Source organism: Miniopterus natalensis, chromosome 2 (assembly GCF_054644295.1).
Source record: "Miniopterus natalensis isolate mMinNat1 chromosome 2, mMinNat1.hap1, whole genome shotgun sequence".
NCBI classification, from domain to species: domain Eukaryota; kingdom Metazoa; phylum Chordata; class Mammalia; order Chiroptera; family Miniopteridae; genus Miniopterus; species Miniopterus natalensis.
This window is the reverse complement of record NC_142082.1, coordinates 72,251,587-72,275,483: the sequence shown is the minus strand read 5'-3', so window position 1 is coordinate 72,275,483 and position 23,897 is coordinate 72,251,587. Positions and strand designations below refer to the sequence as shown.

General features: G+C 42.5%; 1 protein-coding gene across 1 annotated transcript in view; it reads left to right on the top strand.

The window, feature by feature from the left end:
• ENOX1 (ecto-NOX disulfide-thiol exchanger 1) overlaps positions 1–23,897 on the top strand; it is a 223,128-nt gene that overhangs the window by 60,480 nt on the left and 138,751 nt on the right. Inside the window, exons 4-6 of the mRNA XM_016205373.2 lie at positions 8,808–8,981; positions 10,186–10,392; positions 14,192–14,425. Coding sequence (XP_016060859.2) covers positions 8,808–8,981; positions 10,186–10,392; positions 14,192–14,425 — 615 coding nt within the window. The remainder of the gene's footprint in view (positions 1–8,807; positions 8,982–10,185; positions 10,393–14,191; positions 14,426–23,897) is intronic.

The window sequence follows — 23,897 nt, the reverse complement described above, 5'->3', positions numbered from 1 at the left end:
AAACAACCAAATATTTCATTGTCTTATCCCTTTAGCACGAACTCTGTACATTCTGTGAATTTTGTAATTTCTTTCATTCCTTTGACAAGTATTTCTTATAGGTGATACTATGTGCCAAGGACTGTGTTGGACCTGGTAGATAAGGTGGTGATTAAGTCAGCCAGTTGTCCTTTCCCTCAGTGTTGTAGAAAAATTAAATTAATATTAGATTACCCTGTTATTTAAAAACAACACGTGATTTGCAGTTTCCATTAGGAGCACTCATGGTTTACTTTTAAAATGGGCTTATTGTTTCTCCCAAGTCCACAGCTCTGTGCTGATCTTATTTAAAGAGACCAACTCTGTATTGCTTCGGTGCCTTCAAACAGTAAGTTTAAATTGAAACCTACATAAATTGTTTAAAATAATAAGATGTGAATGTTTTCTTTGAAGCTAAATATTGAATAAGCTTTCCTTTGTCCTTGTTTAAATTTATGAGATGTTACCTGTCTCCCAGATGTTTTGTAAAATGAAACCAAGGTTGATAAATGAAATCAAAAGGCGATCCCCTCCATATTGCCTTGGAAAGATGCAAGTTTCACAAGGAAGAGCCCTACAGAGGCATTTATGTGCTATGAAATGCCACCTCTACTGTCATCCCCACTGACCACTGTGGCCTTTATGCCAATATGACTCCAGGCTATTACCCTGGACTTCAGAGAAAGGGGACAGTTCTACAAAGCAAGGAAGCATTGAGTGCCAGAAAGAAACGTGGTAACATAAATTACTTAGTCTTTCAACATATACCTAGAGTGTCCCCACTACTTAGAAAGACAGATAAATGGATAAATAGATCATTAGAATTATCTAATTAAAGAGTTCTTTTAATGTGCTTCACTGAATATTCAAAAATATTTCTTAAGGTTCAATAGTGTTTTTCCTCTACTTTCTGCTCCTGTGCCATGATCCTGTCGGGACAAAGCGGAGAACACCAAGAGCCTGTTCAGTTCTTTTTTTATCATTATATAACAGCCCTGCTGTACAAAGTCACATAACGTAGTACAGAGAAAAATTAATCATCAGCTAATGAGATAGGGATGTGAAAAGAAGTTTGAAAAAAGTAATTTAGAGGCCCCAATTAGAGTCTATTCTCGTGGGTCTTCCGCGGGCACCACTAGCTGATCCCAGATCCGGGGGTATGAGAAGGGCATGGGGAGGGGGGAGAAAGGAGCAGAGGAGGGAAGAAGACATAGAAGCTATAGCTCCTGGGCACACAGAGAGGCCTTGGCAATACTCCAGATGAGAGCCAGTGAGAACCTAAATAGCAATGGGGACAAAAAAGGTGATGTAGGAAGCCTTCCAAAGGTAAGCCTGTCCGAAAGGCCTTGGCACATGTTGGGATGTGGTTGCCTACAGAGGTTTTAAACTGGGAACTAAGGGAAGGGAAGTACCATTGAAAGAAACGGGCAAACCCTCACGTTACTTAATCTACTCAAGCATGTCTACTAGCAATGGTAGGATGGATGCCCTGGACGTTGTAAACGGTTTGCTCTGGAGTGCATTCAGACAAGATGCAGAAACAAGTGAGCAGCTATCAGCGGGTCACAGAGCAGGGAAAATAAGTTTGCATGAGCCTCCAACACAAGGAATTAAGAGTAACCGCACATGCAATGAGACTGGGCAGTGGCCCTCAAAACTGGAAATCAACAACTAAGGGTTCAGAAGAAGTCAATGTTAGGGGGAAGGAGTCTAGATGGATTTGTCTAAGAGGATTTTCTCTGCTTCTGTGACTGAGTCTGACTTGCTAAGAGAAATTTGCTGGTGAATTAGAAGGAGCAGGAACTTTAAGAAAGGGTTGTCCTGCCAATGTATAGATCCTGAGGGCCAGGGAGGGAAAATTCGAGAGAGGAGAACCTAAGGAGACAGATTTTGGCAAAGTCAATGGAAAATGCAGGCTCCTTTATTTTGTTTCAAAATGTCAACCTCAAAGTTGCATATGGGCACTCAGCAGAGACAAGACATGTGGTTTAGTTGAATGAGGTCATTCACCGTGTGTCAGCTGTGATGGGACTTCAAGAAAGATTCACGTAATGAGATAATGTGGTTTTCAGCATAAGCCTGGCACGAAACAAGCATTCAAACATGACCATTGTGTTTATTCATAATGTTCCAAGTCTGTAAAAACTACAAAGTTTAGGATTCAGAAAGGTAGAAAGCACTGCTAATTTAATAGGTCAGCTTCTACCTGGACCATTTCTGAGGCTAACCGTAGATGTCCTCAAAAGTGGGTTTTAGAAGACAGTCATGTGGAAGGATTAAAGGAAGCAGGGTGGTGAGGCTGGCTGAGACAAGACTCAGCTTTTCCTGTGAGCTTTCTTCATGGATCTGATCAGTAATGATAGGAAAGAGAATTATACCTGTGAGTGTAGCCCAGGCGTGCAGAATACCGACAATGGATTTTACTACTGGATATCAGGTTCTGGGTCAACATCTGAGGGATAAATCTCTCATGTGAAAACTGATAGAAAATGAAATGGGCCGTCTTGAGAGGCAGTGAATGTACTGTCACTAGACGTGTCTTGAGGAAGACAGATTGGAGTGATGTTGGAAAACTCAAATGCACAGTGATGACGCAGCAGGACTGTTGATTCTAATTCCAGCTCCACTCTTAACTAGACTTTGGGCAAGTCACTTACCTCTCTGGGCCGAGATTATCTCATCGCTAAATCAAGAGGGTAGGATTAGGAAATATCCAACTCTCTTCCAGCTTTGAAATGTCATGATCTCTGGTAGCTCCCAGTTTCCCTTGCTTCCTAGTCAAAGTAGGCCCCTCCACGCCTGACTGACCTGTGCCAGCATGGTTTTTATGCCTCAGCTGTGAGGCCCGTTGTGTTTGGAGAGTGTATTTCAGCAGGCCCAGGAGACAGAGAGTGACTTACCCTGAGGGTGACAACTCAGGCCTCTGCACAGAAATTGCTCTGGCTTGGAATTCAAATCACCGGCCCCAGTGTGAGTGAATTTCAGAGAACCTTTGATAGGCTTTTCCCTCCTGCTCACTCAAAACATATTTGGTTTTTGAGCGCATGTTTCGTGTACAGGTTGCTGGAAAGACCTGAGAGACTCCTTTCAGCAGTCGGCTCTTCTCTGCACCAGTTTTGGTCAGAAGTTTTAAAATTCTCTTTACTTCGCGTCATCTTTTCAAATATGGACACATACTTCCTCACCCAAGTCCACAGGACTTAAGTGTCTGCTGACGTTGCATTCCTCTGCTCTGCCAGCATTGCATCCCACTCAAAGGAGACAGAGTTTTATTGACAGAATGAGGTCTTTGTTTGTTTCTGGTGCACAGCAGGGTGCCAGGAGCTCACTTTGAATACACATTTTGGGTTTAAATGGAAGATACCTCTGGATCTCTTTGGAAAAATCACTGAAGTGTTTTCCATTTTACTTTCTCAAAGATTGTGCTTGTAGGCATTTACTTATAAAGTACGCTATTATGTTCATTTATAATCTCTGTGGTTGATTGGTTCTCAATAAATATGTAGCAATCTCCAGGTTTGTCTTTTCATAAAGGGAAAACCTAGAAGCAATTCTGCTCCCAGGGGACTTGTTTTCAACATTCTTTCAGAGAGAACCTTTAGAAATATCTTTGCACTCATGATTCCAATGGATAGATTTGGGGAATATCATTTTTACCTGCCATTTGTATACATAAAAGTCAACTTTCTTAAGACTCAAGCCAGCTGTCATCCTCTCAAGGATTCTATGACACTATCCCCCTTATAGTTTCTTAGGGCTGCCGTAACAAAGTACCACAGACTTGGATGGCTTAACACAACAATATTTTCTCTCACAGTCTGGAGGCCAGAGACTGAAATCAAGGTGCTGGCCTGAGCCATCCTCTTTCTGAAAGATCTAGGAAGAACCTGTTTTATGCTTTTTCTTAGTTTCTGGTTTTTGGTGCTGTCCTCAGTGTTCCTTTGCTTGTAGCCCCTTATCTGTAATCACTGCCCTATTGTCCTATGGCAGTCTCTCTGTCAGTCTGTGTCTCTTCTCTTTTTATAAGGACACCGGTCATATTAGATAGGGCCCACGCTAATTGACTATGACCTTATCTTAGCTTGATTAGATGTACTAAGACCCTATTTCCAAATAAAGTCACCTTCACAGGTACCAGGGGATTAGGACTTCAACATCTTATCAGGGGGACAAAATTCAATCCATCGCTCCCTACCCAGACTGGTTTTCATGGCCCCTTCCCTGTGTTTCCCTACACCTCTTACTCAGATGTCTCATAGCAGTTGTCATACTGTGTTGCCATTCTTCTAGTTAGTTATTTCTGCCACTAGACCCTCACTTCCATGAAGGAAGGACTCATATCTATGTCTCTGCAGGCCAAGTACCTAGCAAAACATACAACATCTAGTAGGCACTCAGATGTTTATCAGATGAAACACTCTGTCATCATCATCATGATCCTTTATGTATAAATAATGCTAATTACATATTTATTTAAGTTTACATAAATATTTATCTTATATAGCATATATATGTATTGGTATTGTGTGTAATTGCTACCATTTATTGAGTATTTACCATGTGCTGGACATTTATGGTAAACACTTTGGGCTTTTTTTATCCCTTTTAATTCTCACAAGAATATTAAAATTTAAATATGATTATCCCCATTTTATAAATATTATAAATCAGGCTTAGGGAGATTAGTTAAATTTCCTGAGGTCACAAAGTCAGGGCGTGGCTGGCCCAGGACTCATCTCAGGTGTATTAGATGGCAGACTCAGACCCTTAGCACTTTGATAACTGCTTTTGCACAGATTGTCCTCTCTGGTGCTCCCACTTTGTGGAGGTAGTTTGTCTGGTGCTCATGCTCACATTCACCCGATGAAGATGCTGGAGCCCAGAGAGGTTAAGGAACTAGTCGGCTTCATGGTCACCCAGCTGTGACCAGAGCCTTTTACTTCAAGGTCACCTTTTTAAAAACTGCTTTTCTTTGTTGATCATAAAATAATTTTTAAGAATACTTGAGAAAAGGAGGACATGGAATGAAAAAAGCATTACTTTAATAGTTCGTGAACTTAGCTGACGTAGAAGAGCAGGAATTGTAAATTGCAATGGGAAACTATTGTGAAAAACAGTTTCTCCATCCAAAGTTCCAGTAAACAGAATGTCCTTGCATATCTTGTGGTTTCATGTTGAGTGAGGATAGATCATATTTTGAGTCAATAATTCTTCTGGAGAAAGGAGAGGAGCCACCGCAGGTGTTTCAGAGCCCCTCCAGCCTGTCCCTCTGCCCAGTACAAGTCCTGGGCACTGCTCCCACGTGCTCTCGTGGTCTCATCTAGGTCTCAGAGAAGAGAAAGGGGGCCTGGAGCCCTGCTTTTGGGGCAAGATCACATCTGATCTGATCTGATCTGACTCCGGTGGCCCCTCAGTACATTGTAGCCACACTCCTAAGTGCTCACTATGCTGTAGCCCTAGGAAATATTTGGAATTCCTCAGACCTCACAGGCTCTTCTTGGCAGGTCCTTCCATGGATGGCTCTTTTAGGCCTTTGAGCCTCAGATCATATTTTTAAATCTTCTCTTAAGTTTGACGCCCATCCTTTTTGCTCTCCTCAAACCCTGTAGTTTCCCTAAGTGGAGAACATATTACAATTACCTCTGTAGCTCCAGATACTGATAATAGTAAGTGCCCTGTGAATACTGAATGAATGAATGAATGAATGAATGAATGAATGAATCTGCCATATCTCTAAAGTCCTGAATACAAAACCCCCTCTGAAAAATGCCCGTCTTTGATAAAACACTGGACTACATATGAACCAGTAAACAGGTTATTTGTTTCTGTTTTTGTCTTGTTCTGTTGGGAAAAGACAACTAAAAAGAAACATTTGCTGAGCTTTGGCTTGCTGCCTGTGTGCTTGCAGTCAGCAATACAGAGAGGAGCTGACAGGGCCACAGTTGGAAATAAATAACCCTTCCTCTTATTCAAGTGCAGTTTCTAAAAGAAAGTTCTACTATATACTTAATTGGATTCTTTCTTGCTGCAATTTAAGCCTCCTTCCTCTTTTCCCTGAGTGGAATTACAGCTCATTATCTCTGAAGTTCACAGGGACACCTTTTCTAAGCAAGACAAGGGGCTGACTCTCAGGGTGTACATTCTCTCCTCACCTTTGTCTTCCTGTGTGTGTGTCTTCCTCAGACTTTTGAAAATTATGCATTTGCTTTAACAAGTTAGTACATAGTAGGTTCCTGTGCTGTTTGAGAAAACAATTCCCATCTGTTCATATATTGTTAAAAAGTAATGGGTTCTTTTTAAAAAAAAAAAAAGTTAAATCCTTCTCTACTTCCTTCCTCAAATACTGAATTTCAGATCCTTTGAGGTCCAACATAATTTAAGTGTTAATTCCTTTCGAAGCTCTTTTCAAGCTACTGCACTCACCATGCAGATTCCATTAAACCCCACGGTCTCTTCTGTGGGTCTCTGAGACAGAGCAAAGCAACTCTTGCTGTATATTAAATATTTTGCTCAGGAGCAGCGTCTTTCGTTCCGCTTCCTGACAATGTATTTATTTATGTGGCCTTCAAAAAGAAATCTGTTACAACTAAAACAGTGCAGGCACTGGGCTTCTCATCTTGTTTGTGGGAAACATCTGGTTATTATCATTCGCTGGGCTCTCATTTCAGGGTTTGCAGCCCTGAGTGGTTTCAGCCTTAAATCACCCTATATTGGCAAACAAGAGTGAGGGCCAGGCCAGGAAAGGAACAGGCAAAGCTTATGTTTGGAATGAGATTAAATAAAGGCATAAATATGCCGATATTCCCATTTTTATTTCTACTATATTCACCTTAGAAGCCAGTATGTCATTTCAATGATGATGACATTGAGAACCATTGTGTTCTGGAACTTTTCCCTTAGAATTGGCATCTAGACAGGAGGCAAAGTCTTGATTTTTTTAAAGAGTAGAGTACATTTCTAGTAGTGGCGTATATTAGGTGAATGGTCCAGTTGGATCATTCTAAGTGGAAACTTTGAAGTAGTTAAAAAGACACCTGTTTAAACATGGAGCAGAGGCCTGGGACCTAATTCTAAGTCTACCATTGGTTTGCTTTGAGATGCTAGAAACGTCACCGAACTGCTTTAAGCCTCATTTTCTTCATGGGAAAGCGGGAATAAGATGTGTGAAACTTGCTGAGGATTTCAGGTGAACAACCCAAGCCTGAGTCTTGTCTCTGTTCCCTCCAAATGTTTGTCTTCTGTATATGCCTTGGTTTTGAGCAGCACCAGCAGAGTTCTGGCATCCAGGAGTACTAGTGCTCCAGGAGATTATCTGTCAACAACCCCACATTACAGATGAAGAAACTGAGAACCGTAATATAGAAGTGCCCAGAATGTCAAGGTGGCTACTTTCAAAGAGAATGCTTATTTCGTATTTATATTTAGAGTTAAAAAATTAAAATTAAAAAAACACACCCTCATTTGCTGAAACCCCAGTGGTACCCTATCAAATTAAGTGGATTTAATAAATAGGACAAGAGTGCTCCTGGGGTTATAGATCAGGATCACCTGCTTATTCTATTCAACCCAGAAGGGGAGTGGAAATGCCCAGGGTAGCTGGAGGAAAGCTATCGTGAACCTTTTCCCAGAAAGACAAAGCTAATCCTGGTCCTTCTACATGCTCTGCAATGGCTTAGTGACCCAGGCAGGGGAGAGGGCGCAGGAAGGAAGAACCATCTAAGAGGAGGGAGGAAAAGACGGGAAAGTAAGAGAAGGGAAATTCATCCTTGAGGACCGTGGTGGAGGGTCACCGTGACTGTGCCTGGTGGCATCTGTGCTACTATTTGTCTGTCTAGGAACATTATTACACCACCAGTGGGAGTATCTGTTTTCTGCAAACAGAAGAAGTCTCAGGAGAGGGATCCACTTGCAGCTATTCTAGAAACTTTTAACAGTCTAGTACATTTGAACAGTCCCTGCTCTTAGAAAAGTCTTACTTGTTTAAAAAACAAACAAAACCCCTTTGTATCACCTTTGAAATTACTTGCTTCATTACCACATTAAAAGAACAATTCAGAGTTTATATTGCCTCCTTCAATTTTTTATAATGGGCATAAATTTTTTTTTTTCATACAGCAAATAAAGATTTCAGAAGGGTAGTCAATTATTTGCTGATTGAATTATAGGAAGAAAGTGTGATTATCCAATAGACTTTAGGAATGTATATCGTTAACTTTATGCCTGCATGTATCTAACCCAGCCATAGTAATTATAATAACTCTTTGTTTGTTTGTTTTATTTCCTGGGAGAAATAGGTTAAGTTGAACCTGAATGCATCATTATAAAGTGCACATATATAAATTAAACTTTTCTAAATCTAGGTCAAACGTCTAAGAGACTTTTATAAGAAGTCCCCTCTGATAAAAGCAGGTTGACGACTAGATTCACCAGCCACTTCGATGTTAAATGATATTTCTTCCCACATCTTGGGTCCTGAAGCAGTGTAAACAATACACCAATGTTAAGAAACGGAAATCCCATTCACAATAATAGCAGAGCTTCATGGTGCAGGGTTTTACACTTCAGTATGCTGTGTTCCGTTCGCCATGTTAGTGTTTTAAATAATATAATTTTCTTTTCATGTAGTTTTAAGTTCACCTTTTATCTTCTCCTTAGCTTTCTGAAATAGTTTTCCACAGTGCTAGGAGAAATTCTTAAAAAATAGAAAGCATAAAGTCAAATAATCTTTTCAGGAAAATACAAAAGATTTCAGATCCTCCAGCCAAAATGTTATCTTGTGTACTTTCCAGACTCAATCTGTGTACCAGGTTTTGATCCAGGCCTCAACATGATGACTGGGATCACCCCCATTAACCCAATGATACCAGGCCTGGGGCTGGTGCCACCCCCACCGCCAACAGAAGTGGCTGTCATCAAAGAAATAATCCACTGCAAAAGTTGTACTCTTTTCCCTCAAAATCCAAGTAAGTGATGCCTGTGAGACATGTTTGCTTATCAATTTAAATTTCTTCCATTTTTTTAAATTATAGCTTTGCATTCATTTTCAGGTGTGACTCAGAATTCTTCCACATAGATACACAGAGTGGGGATCCATTCCACAGAAGTCCTCTGTCTCTAGATTAGAACACATGTGTGGGGACATGTCCATGTGTCTGTCCGTGAGCTAACTCAATGCCGTGAAGGCAGTACTTGTGATTTGGGAATATATATCCAGCATTAAGAATCTTTTCGCGTGCAATGAAGTCTAGCTTTTCCTGCAGAACATAGTGTGAAATATGTGAGCACGTCCATCCATCTTCACAGATGTGGGAGAAAAGCTCTGAAATGCTTTTTGCTAGATGGAAAATTGAATTAATTTGGCAGTTAGCAATTTTGGGGGGAGCCTGCATCTCAGACTCCGTGGGCCAAATTGCACTTTCTTGAAGGAAACATACATTTGATGAAATAAATGGGCCAGAGTGTTTTTTTTCAGTTTCGCCTCAGATACTAAGTTTATGGGCTTAAATAGCTAGGATTTTTAAAAATCCCTATTAATCAGTGTTGCCTTTTTTAAGTGGACTTTTTGGGAGATTGCTTTAGTAATCTACATATAAACTAGGTAAAATGTTGTGACTGTACATTTTATCTTTTTATACAGCCTTCCCCAAATTTAATAGTTTGCTCATTTCAATGTGAATAATAAAAGAATGTTTTTTTCAGGCCCAAGGTTTCCCCGCCGAGTGAGTAGCGCGCTCTTTCAGGTTCGGCTCCCCGCGTCCTGCCTCGCTGCTCCGTTATCCGGAGCAAGACAAAGCAGATGACGCACCGGGCTTTTTCATCATGTCATTTCATCATGCTTTGCACCTTGCAAAGGTTTTTGCCTCGTTTTCTGGGCTTCTGTATTATGAAGGAGAAACGAAATTATGCTCACATTTGCGTTATCTTTGCTCACGGGCAAGCCTAGCCGCTCGGTGGAGAAATGAACACAGAAAGTGAAGGAAGTTGGGAGGAGGAGGGGAGAGGATCTGAAAAACAAGACAGCCCCCGGTCAGTGCGAGCTGGCGTCGAAATCTGTCGTTTCTCAGAGTGCAGTCACTCTGCGAGTTGTGCCTTTGCCGGGTGAACCAGAAAGAAGAGCGCAAAGCGATCAAAGGCAAAACCCTCTGTTTTTTTGTGCTTAATTATTAGATCTTCCGCCTCCTTCCACGAGAGAACGACCTCCTGGATGTAAGACTGTGTTTGTCGGAGGATTACCAGAAAATGCTACTGAGGAAATTATTCAAGAAGTCTTTGAGCAGTGCGGTGATATCACAGCGATTAGGAAGAGCAAGAAGAATTTTTGCCACATTCGCTTTGCAGAGGAATTCATGGTTGATAAAGCCATTTACCTTTCTGGTACTTTGCATTACATAAGGGGCTTTCTAGGCATTTTGTTATGTTTTATGATGTTAATATGAGTTTATTCCCTCTCGCCTTAATGCACAATAAAATTCCTCACAGTTTGGGGCTAGAAAAGGAGGAATTCTGACTTTTCCCTGGGCTGCCAGAGGCTCCACGTTAAGTCTGTGCCTGTACCTCCCTGCAGGAATGGTTTCCCACATCCAGTCTTTAGGAATTCCGTCAAGTTTCTAATTAATGGTCTCAAGTGCTTATTAGATGAAAAGCAATATTATGAATACTGAGGACCATTATGATTATTGGATGTAACTCTCTGGGGGAATAAAGTACTCTCTCAGCATAATTTCCTTTTATCAGAAGTGATTCACTTTCTAGACACCAGGGGACAAAATCAAGATCAGTTCTTTAGAGAAAGTAAGTCTGTGGGAGCTAGGGGAAGATCCAGTATCATTGCCCAGTTGCTTGTACATTTATCTTGGTTAAGCCCACCCTGTGATCCCTTCTTCTTTGGTGCCAATTTATATGAGAGATTGTTATAAATGTCGAAATTTGACCTAATGCTGCTTTTCACTCTGTGGGTATCAGAGCAAGTGTACGGAGTCTGTCTGCAAGGCCTTTGCCAAATCTAAGAATTATTGGGGCTAGTATTGCTATGTGGCTTTAGAAGGATGTATTTTTATTATTTATTTTTATTTTTTTAAATATATCTTTATTGATTTCAGAGAGAAGAAAGGAGAGGGAGAGAGAGAGATAGAAACCTCAGTGATGAGAGTCACTGATCAGCCGCCCCCTGCACACCCCCAACTGGGGATCGAGCCCGCAACCCGGGCATGTGCCCTGACCGGGAATCGCCTGGATCCTAGGTTGATGCTCAACCGCTGAGCCACGCCCGGCCGGGCAGGATGTATTTTTAGATTCAACTCATTGCCATTTCCTCACACTCTCAATCTGCATATTTCAGTCTGTCACTCTGGGGGCAAACTCCTCAGGCAAAGCCAGTGGGGGAAGATGAGAAAAGAATAGGAGAAAAATAAAAGCACATCTGAACATGACTGGCAGGTTTACTTGATTTCTGCATTCGGCCCCTATTGTCATGAAATTCTCTTGCAAACCCCAGAAGCTTTGGGGTTAATCCAATAAGGCGGAAATTTCCTGAGCAAGATAGTGATATGGCGAAATTTAAAACCCTTATTCCAATTAAACCTTACAAAGTGGAAAAAAAAACCTGACAGCCTTCCAAAATAGAGATGGAAGCTTAAACGTAGGATAAAAATATTTTACAACACACAGACAGCTCTGTTATACTTTTCACATATTCTTGAGCTATAGCCTCAGAGTGATCCTCAGACAGTTGGGGACTCTGTTGAGTGCCTGGAACTGGGCTTCAAATGCCTTGGGCAAGATAACCTCCTTCTGAGACTCCTTTCCCTCATCTGCAAAATCGAGATAGTGACAGTACTACCTCATAGACTCTTATGAGGACCAAATAAAAATAATGGATATTACGTGCTGAGCAGGGCACCCGAAACATAGGAACCATTCAGCATGTAAATGTTTGTTTTTAACACAAATATCCTGATGATGATAAAGAAGAACTGAATTGGTTCTCAGGACATGGGTTCTAATCACAGCTCTACCAATAAAACTATTACTTTACCCCTATCTGAATAAATGAGAGGGTTAGAGTAGACCAAAGGTGCTTTAACACCAACACAGCATAATGTTTAGACAGTCAGAAACCCCATAAGACATCGCCGAAGATGAACAGGCCCAAAGGTAGGAAGGTGGAAGGTTCTCCTTTATTTATGCCTTGATGTTATGATTTTTTCCATTTGGACCCTGATCCTGCTTCTCAGCCATGGCTCCTTGAGGAAGGTCTGCCCTTCCTTTTGAGACAGGAGGAACCTACAGCAAAGGCCTTCCCTCCAGCCTCCCTGCCTGGGTGCCTGGGCATCTCCCAGCTGTGCTTCTGCTGCGCTGTGGAGGCTGCAGCATCCGTCCCTGGAAGATCTGAAAGGCGGATTAATTTGAGGGACAGGAAGGAGGGAAGGCTGCTCCTCCTGCGTGTGAGCTCCTGCAAGCCTGAGCCCAGATGGAAGGCTTGTCTAATTTTAGGTCCGGGTTCACATCTGAAGGTCAAGCTAATTTTAGACTCATCCTCATCAGATTGTCTTTTAAAGCCTTAATGAGGAGGTTTTGGTGAAAGAGAGTGTGCTTTTTGGAACCAGAAATGTCTGAAAAGCAATGCTCTCAGCATGAGCAAAGGAAAGTTGCTTAGCCAGTTGGGATACTGGCCAGTCTCAAGTCTCCCTGCCTGCTCAGCTGTTATGTATATATCACTGTGGCCTGCCTGCAGATTTGTTAAATTTCCACAGCCCACAACCAAGATACACTCTGCTTTAGAGTTAATTCTGCTTGTCTGTGATCAGATGTTTGTGTTTTTGATAGGCACTGTTAAGTTTTTCCATTTTTAGGTAACACCTTTGAAACCTAGGTGTAAGAAGGTCATAATGGAATCAGATGTGAGATCTGTTTCATATTTGTAACTTTTCAAACGCGTGAAGTGCCCTACTGGGGAGAAGTCAGCCTTTACAGGGATTTTCAGCTGAGTTTCAACCCAAAATGCTACAATAATCCATTGAGATCTACCACAAGATCTTGAACATCAACACAGTGTAGCCTAGCATTTCACAGTGGTGTCTTATTTGCAAAGCCCCTACACAGCAAAAGTGCTTTGTTTGCTTTCTCCTCTGGCAGCCCCTGACAGCCGTGATCGTGCTGGGACCTGAATTTATGTTTTTAAATTCTGAGTACCCCAAACTGAAGAGCAACCTCAAAGCCAAGTCTTCCTCATTTGAAGTTTGGCTGGCTGTCTGGTTTCAGTTCTGTTGCTGTTGATTTCTCAGATCAAGTTTCTGCTCACAATCTTTGGAAGTTGGATAGCTCACAGTAAATCCCCCAAAGATTTGCAGGCCCATTTTTTGGTCTAGCTCTGGGCTCTCATGTTGGCTCCTGTGGACTTCAAAGATTGCACAGACAATTTGTGCGGTGCTGCATGCCAGATGAGCTGCTGCAGGGCGCTAAGGAAGACAGTGGCAAGGCCTCTTGATTGAAGGTAAAATATTCTCCTGTGTGCCCCAGAGGATAAGTGGAAATAAAACAGCATTGCAAAATTGCCTTGGTAATTGTGCCTTTTGCAGCTGCCGAGAGAGAATTGAGCAGCAGCATTTTCTAGGAGAATGAAGTGATAGAGTGTGAGTGAGGTGTTGTGGAATTTACTTTGTAGATCTCTATAAATATCATAGATACTCTTTATTTACTCCTACTCCATCTCTTTCTAAAAAGAATTTAAGAGAGTTTATGCAATAGAGTTACAGTAAATTGAAAATATAAAATCAAAGCCATAAAAAAAGTAGAGGGAACAAAAACGAAACCAACAACCCTATGTGTCAAATTTGTTTTTGAGCTTCCTGGAAGCCAGGGGGAAGAAGGAGTTAGCCTAAGTGTCTGGGCTCTTGGGGTCATCCTCTTGGTAACACTGGCCTGCAAACGCGTAGCAGACCCTCTAAGACACCTCTCCACAGTGGTTTATCCCCAAATCTGCGATGACCTTGACTTGGCAGTGCTTCCGGTTACAGGGGCCAAGGCTATCTTCCTCCCGCTTCCGATGGCAAAGGGTGTCCTCGGCAAGGGCAGAGAAATCCCCGAGAGCTCGCTTAGTGCGCCTTGAGCGAGGGCCAGGACCCAGCGGTGCCGCGTGGACGGTGCCCGTCACCAGCCTCTCCCTTGGTTCCAGGTTACCGGATGCGGCTAGGGTCCAGCACCGACAAGAAGGACTCGGGCCGCCTTCACGTGGACTTCGCGCAGGCCAGGGACGACTTCTACGAGTGGGAGTGCAAGCAGAGGATGCGCGCCCGCGAGGAGCGGCACCGGCGCAAGCTGGAGGAGGACCGGCTGCGGCCGCCCTCGCCGCCGGCCATCATGCACTACTCGGAGCACGAGGCCGCGCTGCTGGCCGAGAAGCTGAAAGGTAGGCTGCGCGCCCCGCGCCCCGCGCCCTGGCGGTCCCCTCCGCCGCCCTGGGACGCGCCTGCGTCTCCCGTTCCCGCGGGGCCGAGTTCCTGCGCCGGGAGGGACCGGCGAGCGCGCGCCGCGGGCCTCGGTGCCGCCCTTTTCCAGCGCCCTCGCCACCGCCCCCTGGGGGTGTCTGGGCGCTCACCCTACAGCCTCCGGGACAGAGGGGCCGAGGAGTCGTCAGCTTCCGCCCCAAAGCGGGCCCCTGCCGTCTGCTGGGGTGGAAGGAGCTGGGCGGGCGGGTCCGGCGGCGCCTGCACCCGCTCCAGACCCTGCAACGCGGCTGCCCTCAGCGCAGACGCCCCGCGCGGGGGTCCTGGGGGACGGAGGGGAAACGCAGAGACTAGCCGAAGGGGCCCGCCTCGCGCCCACAGGGTAATCAGGGCTGGAAGCGTGTGTGTTTCACGAGTTCAGATGCTTTCTGCGCTCCTCTCCCGTGTTTGATGCGACGAGAGAGAGACAGGGAGGCTTTATCACCGGCCCCAGGGAACTGCAGGGGATTGGGGAGGGGCCAGGTCTTGAAATTTGAATTGGGTGTGTATGTGAAGTTTTTGCTATTACTAATCAAAGTTGTGTGACATGAGTAGCATCAGAGCATTTTATAATCTGTCCTCAAGTCATTGGGCGTGTCAGGTGTGTTTGTTTTTTTGGTGTGTGTTTTTTTTAATGATTTTTTTGTATCCAATTTAAGGTTTTTCTATTTTTTTTTTTTTTTTTTAGATATGTCTTTATTGATTTCAGAGAGAGGAAGGGAGAGGGAGAGAGAGATAGAAACATCACTGATGAGTCATTGATCTTCTGCCTCCTGCACGCCCCCTACTGGGGATCAAGCCCACAACCCCGGCATGTCCCCAAGGGAGAATCGAACCCTTGATCTTCTGGATCATAGGTTGATGCTCAACTGCTGAACCACGTGGGCCGGGCAGGCATGTTGGGTTTTAATGAGAATACATAGGTCACAGTAGCTGGTCACACAGAGGTGTCTACAAATAAATGGTTAATGGTAATACAAAGCCAATGACATGACTGTCCAAGGTGTGAGCAACAGGCTTTGAGAACTCAGGAATGCTTGCCGATAATGTTGCTGAAGGCGTCAAGGAAGTCTTCAGAGAGGAGGAGGCAGAATTTGAACTTTGCAGGGTACACAAGATTTTTTTTCTCACAAAAAGAATGGGCATAAACACATTCTAGTCGGAGGCTGGAGCCTTAGGAATACAGATGAAGGAAGCAGAGAGGAATTGACACTGGAGGAGAAAGCCATGCGGCCTGCCTGCTGTCCGAAGTTTATAGAGCAAAGTGAAACTCTAAAAGCAGGCTGGGGCCCTGAAGGCTGCCACTGGGGTTGGGGTTTATTCCATAAGCCATTGAAGGTTTCTTATGAGAGGAGAGATGTAATTGGTCCTTTGAGTATTTTAGAGCAAAGCTAGTTTATTGCTTGGCTGTCTGTAAAGTGGATTTGATGTTTTCACTAAAGGAAATGTATGAAAAACTGCCCAAATCCTATTTTCAAAAGATACGAAGTTGACATTCTATGCTTAAAAAAAAAGAATTTTAAACAAAAAAGACTTCTGCTTGTAGCCCTCATCCCCAGTTCAGGGCTTGGGAACCCCTAGTAAGCTGCAGCTGCCACTGAAATGCCCCATTGTAACACAGAGGCCATGGCTAGCCCTCTAATAAAAAGCCTATAAAATGTAAGTGTATCCTCTCACTTTGCCATTCAGACTCGAAGCCGTAATAAGTGGCCAGAAAGAGAGAGAGCGACACCCTCAACCAGGAATGTTGAGTTGGGGACAAAGAGTTTTTTTCTTTCATATCCAGTACATTCTATAGTTATCAGCTTCTGTCGTGTCCACTCCTAGAAATGACAAAAACTAGCACCTTGATTCTGTGACCTCATGGAGGAATTTTACAAAAGTTTAGCATGTACATTATGTTATTTTTAAGGAAACAACACAGAATATCTGTGCATGTAAGAGGAACATGGCATTACCTTTCCTGTTAGAGGATAGCAGATTGGGATGTCAGTTTGGTAAAGTAATTTGCAAACCTTGCCATTTCAAATATATATATTTATATATATATGAGTATAATTTGCAGAATTTAGAAGCTGCACCTTTACCAAGTACTGTGTGATCCCTTGAGAGAGAACAGATTGGAAATTTTAATAGATGGCAGTTACAGTAGAATGAACTAGCTGGGGATACATCTTAGGCAATAGTCAGGTAATATCAAGCTTGACGATTTCAACCCAAGCACAGAGTTTGGAATATAAACAGCATTTAATTGCTTAGGAAATTGGTTGCCTCAGATAGAAAATCCACTCATGCTCCTCATAATGCTGCAAAGCCAGACAGGAGGAGCCAAGGAAACTGTTTCCCTGAAAATGATTTCATTGATACGGGGATATAAAATGCAGTCAAGACCTAAGGTAAAGAAGCCTAGGTCAGAAAGAGGTGGAAATGCAATCTGAAAATATCTAATTGGAGGTTTTTATTCTTCCTGGAGAAATCTTACTATCTTATGTTTATTACAAATATTTTCCCCATTTTTTAAATCATACTTGTTTATTCTTACAATTTTCTTTTTGCAAATCAGCTTTATCCAACAAAATCAGTATAGGCCAAGTCTTCATTACAACCCACAAGGCCTTTGATATCCTGCTCCGTGCTAAAACTATGCACATAATAGATGCTGAGTAAACAAATTCCTTTCTCTGTTTCTTAGCAATTTGGATCTATGAGCATGTTGCATTTCTGGCCAACAGCGCTACCAGGCATGACCCGTGACCAGAAGTTAGGGAAGTGGAGTGCACTCATCCATCATTGCAGTCACTCCATGAGTATTTGCAGAGCTCTTTACCATATGCCTGACTTTGTGCTGAGTGCTGCGGGGGGGGGGGGGGGGGGGGGGGGGGGGAACAGGATACAAGCCTCTGCCTCACATAGTTTCTTAAGTGATAGAGGCAATTGACACAGCACTCTACTTCCACTATTGCAGGTGGGAAGTGCTGGGTGCTGTCCCTGTGGGAGATAGGCACCCCACCTGGCCAGTAGAGGTGAGACGGGAATCTTCAGGGACCAGGTAACCCTGCATTCAGTGGCCACGGGCCTCCTGAAGTCAGAAGAAACATTGAGTTGTAACTGTGTAGTGTCTAAGGCATGAAGCTCCAGTGTCTGTTACGTTGATACAAATTCTAAAAAAGAAATTAGCAGGCACCCTGCTGATTAAGTAGACATTGTTCTGAGACAATTCAACTTAATGAAGACTGACTGGGAAGTGCTCTCGGACCAAAGTTTATAGCATGGCTTTGAGAAAGTGAGAAGGAGCTCAATAACACCATAATTACACTTTATTGGAAACAGTAGCCCAGGCAGACAAGATAATGAATTTCAGTGTGTCTAACACAGACCATCCACCCCTGGAGGAACCCTGTGTTTGGACTGTGGAAGGAAGACATTGATCAGACAGTGAGGAGATTATATCCTAATTCACTGAGGATCTCTCCGAGCAAAAGCATTTAAAAGTTTTAGTGTATTTTCCCCGCTTTGGAAAGCTGCTCATAATCTTTATGTGATGAAATGAAGAGCTTTTTCTGTGCATCAGGTGAAGTTTTGACAAAGCTTGGCAAGCAGTGCCCGTGGGATTTTCTGATCTGCCATCAGGAGTTCCATCTTCCTGGGATCAACATCCATAATCTCCAGAGGACTGGACTCCTACTGCATACAGCATGGCCCAGTGTCTGCCTGCTCGGGGGAGAAAGGGTGGATGTGGTGCCAGCATTGTGCTGAGATGGCTGCCAGTGTTTGTGAATCTAAGAGCATAAAAATCGATAATAGTATTAGCCAATGGAAGTTCCATTAGCTAAAAGCCATGCTTCCTTCTGAGGGCACAGGAGCCTGTTTGTGAATCACTTCTTCAAGCATTACTGATCTTCATAGAGGGGAGATAGGCCATTTCATTTAGAAACATTTTGCTTGACCCCAAAGCGGGAAAAACCAGTGCGTTTTCATATTGCCCCCGCTTAGTTTTCGTATTTTTACAGGTACTAATTAATTAGGGATATTGTGTGTGTGTGCGCATGTGTGCTTTGGGGGTAGTGAGGAATACTAACTATGTATACAGCCTTTTACGCTATCCATGATTTGGAGGAAAGGTAAGGTACCACCCCTTTTGATGATTAATTGAGCAGCCAGAAAATGGAGACTTGTTTAGGAATGTCCATGGTGTGGGGAACCAGTGAAATTTTATGAATGTGGTAGTAGCAGTTTTGGCCATCCTGGGTTTCCAACTCTCCATGCGTCAATATGTGTCTGAACACTGTGAACTACTTCCAGCTACCACAGGAGCCAGAAATCAGTGACATTGTGTGTGTGTGCGTGTGTGTGTGCATGTGTGTGTGAGTGTGTGTACACGTCTGTGTGACCCCATGTCTTTGAAAACAAAAGTGTTGTAGAATGTCTTCCCTTTTTTTCTCATTTTCAATACATTGTGTTCAAACCTGGAATCTCCCCTCCTGTTACTCCTTTATAGACCCAGCCATAGTTAAGGATACTTCAGCCACCAATGTTTCCATATTCATTGTTCACCGCCTGACTTTTATCCAGGTGCTGTTCTAAAATTCAGGGCCAGATCGTCCTCTGCACACAAAGTGGGGGGAAAAAGCTACTTAGCAGTTTGATTCCTTTCCCACTTTATTAACTGGACATCAGTTTGATTAAAGGTCACCAAGTGCCCACCTGCTGAGTCCTGGGGTCTGTGCTGCACCCTGTGGTTTCAGATGTGACTGCAGCCTGGGCCCTGGCCTTGCAGAGTTTGCAGTTCTCTGGGTACTAAAGTACACTATGGCAGTGAAATCATGACTGCCTTACAAATATTAAATGAACATGTACCAATGATTTTATTTAACTCTTTAATTAATGAGGGAATCAGTGAGAAGGTAAAACTGGTTCAAAAAAGAATTTGCTTTATAAATATTTATATTTCCTACTGGACAAAAATTCATTTGCATTGTTTATAGAGAAGAATTATTTGCATTGTTATCAGTTTCCCACAATTTATGTTCTGTCCCTACCACATTGTAAAATAGCTTAGTCAAAGGCAATTAAGGTTCACACTCCTGTAGAATCAAATAACCCAGGGGACTCTGGAGAGGATCCTCTGGTCCGTGCCCAGCAATCCATTGAAAGGATCTGCAGTAACCTCTATGCCCATTTCCAAGTTTTTGACTTTTTTTTCACATTTTTTTCTTCCAGGATGTGGATGACGGATGTTTAAGCAGCTATTCTTTAGATGGGTTGGGGAGTTTGGGGACAGGGATTCACAAAGCTCCTAAGAAACACATCAGGTCTTTTCAATATCCTCCAATATCCCAGCTGCAATTTTCCATTTCAGGTTCTCATTATCTCTCAATTTAGATGAGCTCCCATCCAGTTCCCTGGCTTTCATTGAGCAATTTCTCCCTGTGCTGCTCCCAGTGCATATGAATTACCTGGAAGAAAATGCAGATTCTGCATCGGAAGGAGAATCTGCATTTTCAAACAAGCTCCCAAAGGAGGTTCATGCTTGTGGTCTTTGAATACCAAAGATTTATCCATATGCAAGTTTTTTAATGCCTACCATGTGCCAGGTGCTCAATAAATATGGGAGAAAGGGAAAGGGAAGGAGGTTGACAAAGTCTGAAGTAACCAGGAATGAAATCAGATGGGTATGGATTCAGGTAGTGAAGTATGATAGATAATCACCATATTTATTATTTAGTCCCCACAAAGCTAAAAAATGGTTATCACCTTCTCAGAATTAAAAATACTTTCAAAAAGATTTTTGAGCCATTTGATTATCTGGTTAATGCCTTGCTGTAGAGGCTGTGCTTCTGTGTGATTATCTGACATCACCCTTAACTTTTAAGGCCAATAGTAATGACCTCAGAGGCCTGAAAGAGAAAAGAATCAGCCAGCTTAACTGCCATAAGAGCATTTATCTCTGATAGGCAATGTGAAAATACTCTTTATCATGAAATTAAAAAGCTTATTAACAGCTGATGTTTCCCAGCTTTTTGGTGCTTTCTAGTGCTGACCACTGCAAATCTATTAGAAATATGGTAAAATGAAATATACAGGGTGGGGCAAAAGTAGGTTTACAGTTGTGAGTATGCAAAACACAGAATTTATTCTTGCATTATTTATCAATTATATTATTTTCTATACAAACAACTATAAACCTACTTGCGCCTCACCCTGTAGATAGACTTCAAAAGGAAAAACTCAGAGTAACCAGCAGACTGAATTTTTTTTCCCCAGAAGTTTTATTCTCATATTAGCCTCTTAAAACTGGAGACAGATCCATAAACCAGCAATTATTCTACAGGGTGACTAATACTTTAATAGCAGGATATGTAGGGAGTTGTGGAAACATAGCAAAGGGGCACCTAATTCATCTTAGGGTTACAAAAAAGTCTCTTTTATGAAAGACACTTAGGCTGAATCTGGAGCCTGACAGCCAGGTGGACCGAGAGTGTGAGGGCCCAGGGTGTGTGCATAGCACATGCAGAAGCAGGGAGGCAGGCCAGGTGTCTAACAAAGGAGTGTGACAGAGATGGGAGGATGGGTGGAAGGGGAAAGTACAAATTAAGGGATAAAACACTGAGGTAAACCCAGGTGCGACCCTGATTAGAAAACATTGGGCAATTTTTAATAAGAAAATGCTCATAGTCACTTCATAATACTGTACCAATTTTCCGAATTCTTACTGCGGAACAAGCACATCTGCACCCTCTAGTTTCTAAACTGCACCCATGTTCAGAGCTCTGCCTAAACATGTTCACAGAGCGTAGTTGGGATTCTTAAGTGCGTCTGATGCAATTTTTATGAGCACTGTTAATTTCTTTCCACATGAAGAGCTTTAATAATGCTGCAGTCTAAACCATTTAGTTTATATTGTTTTCTGTTTTTCAGTGATTTTTCCAGTAATGCAAAATTCAGTTTAGATCTTGAAAACAGGTAGATATTAAAAACAGTTAGGTATTGAAAACAGTTAAATATAGAAAATGACCATTCCCAGTATACCTCAGTAGCTATTCAGAGAGTTACCACCCTAATCTTGGTTAATATAAAGTCACTTCTGACAGATGTTGACTGGACTTACCAATTGTGCCCTAATTTTTTTACATTTAATTTGAATGTCAGTATAGCAGTCATACATTGGCCTGCCAATTTCAGAAAGCTCAGAAATGAGGGTGAAATTGGGAATCTTCAAAACTATATACTTCTTTTAAGCTAATGGGATTCTGTCTACTATTATTGGTTAAAATGTTAGAAAGTCTCTTTCCTACTTACTTTTTAAATTGCATATTTGCAGTCGCCTACTCCTAAGAATGCTGTTTCTCTTTCTGAAAACAGTCAGCTAGCTACAATCTGCTCATGAGCTTATGCTCTAGGTCTAGGGGTAAAGAACAATAAAATTTGGTTTTTAGACAATTCAAGCAAACATATATTTTCTTCCTAACAGTAAATTAGAATATTTATAAACTGAGTGACCACAAGCAAGAGAGAAAAATCTACCAGTTTGTGAGGGAAAGAAAAATGGAACAGTGTTGCTTTCTCTCTCCTTGTAGGCTCCATAACAGAAATGTTGAGGATTTTTCTTTCTTTGTATTACGTAGAGATGAAAGTCATAGCCGAGGGGAAAAATGGTACATGAAATCGGTGTTCTCTTTTTTTGTTATTTTTTGAGACAAAAAAAAATTTCTTATAAGCATTAGGTTTATTTCTGCTGTCTTTTTGGAGGTCCATTCTCCTAACATATATTGGTAAGGAGAGAGGTAGAGAGTGTGAGGAAGGCAAAATTTATTCTGACTGTAATGGTTGCATTGGGTCTCTCACAAACATAAGGCTAAATTATGGGCCTCTCCATGGCCTGAACGTAATGTTCAGTTGTATGATGGATTTTATCTTATACAAGCCGCTCAGGTCCCCAAAATGAGATAAGAAACCATTGCAGCTGAAGTTCACTGAGGGCTGAACTTAGACTGAAATTCCAGAGTTAACAAAATCGTATGAGCCAGCTAAGATGCTGAACAAGTGTGTTCTGTCCCTGTGGGTTGAGATTTTTAAGAAAATGTGAGTCTTTCACTCGCAGGGTGCCCTGTGGGCATTCTCCAGGCCAGTTATCTCCTCTGGCAAAAGTACCAGGGAAGAGGGGGCAGGTGTGCACAGAGAAAGAGCATTGATCCCCCAGCCCAGACTGCTTCTGCCACCGCAGGGGGGGCCTGGATGGTGGCAGAGAGATAGCGCCTTGATCATAGCTGCTTCTCTCCCGGAGAAGGCAGAGCACACTCCACACGAACTGGTTAGGCTGATTACCCCTTCATGCAGTGTGTGTACCTCCCGGGCAAGCAACAGCCACAGCAGTGCAGTTGTACCCTGTCTGGGAGGGGGCCTCTGGGAACAAAGGTACTCACAATATTTCTACAGCACTCTGTTCACAAAGCACTCCACAAATGCAGGTTTTGCGTGATGGGTAAAATTCTTACAATAGTTGACTCCAAAACACCTGGAGAATAAAATAAAATAAAACTCCTTTACAAAATATGAATCATCCTCTATCTGTTCATCTGGAGTGTATATATGTATGTGTCTATGTGTGTATAGGATGAGTACACAGTATATACACACTATATAATAACATATGCTGCATGCATACACACACATGCACAACGCATGAGGATGTCTCTGATATTCCTCAGTGGAGGGAACATAGTAGGGGCTCAGTAGTTGTCAAATGAGTAAGAATCTGAATCTTCTAATTTTGCTCCTTATTTTTAGAATTCAGACTCTATCCAGTTTACTTGAAAAACGTAGAATATTTTTCTTAAATCACGTTTTCCAGGGGTAGAAAAATACCAGTGAAAGTCCCCTCCTTGTAAGCTTGCCTGGAAAATATGAATGAGCCTTCAGCAGTAGGGCCGATTAATGTTGTAATAACTGACATATAACTTCCAGTTCTAATTAACTTAATCACCTTCAAACTTGCTTTTTCTCCACCTCCAAGCCATACAACACAGGTCTGTTCCAGCAACCATTTCCAAACAGGCAAGTCTATTTCTTTTCTTTGAAATAAACTTTATCACACATTCACCAGCAGAACCTCATTCCCCACTCCCCTCCCCCTCCCCCACCACATACATGCCTTAAACCAGGTTAAATAGGTTTTCAGAGCCTTCCCAGGCAAATACTGACTACCCAGGTCCTCTTTTGTTGAAAACAAGGAAATATTCTATTTTTCAGCCTAATAAAATGTTATACTAAACCTAAAATGAAATTAGTTTTGAACTGCGGTAGAACAGGACTTGACTTCCTGCTATGACCTCAGGAACAATATCTTCTTTACAACCGGTTTTAAAGTCATTTCATCTGTTGTCCACAGTTTGACAC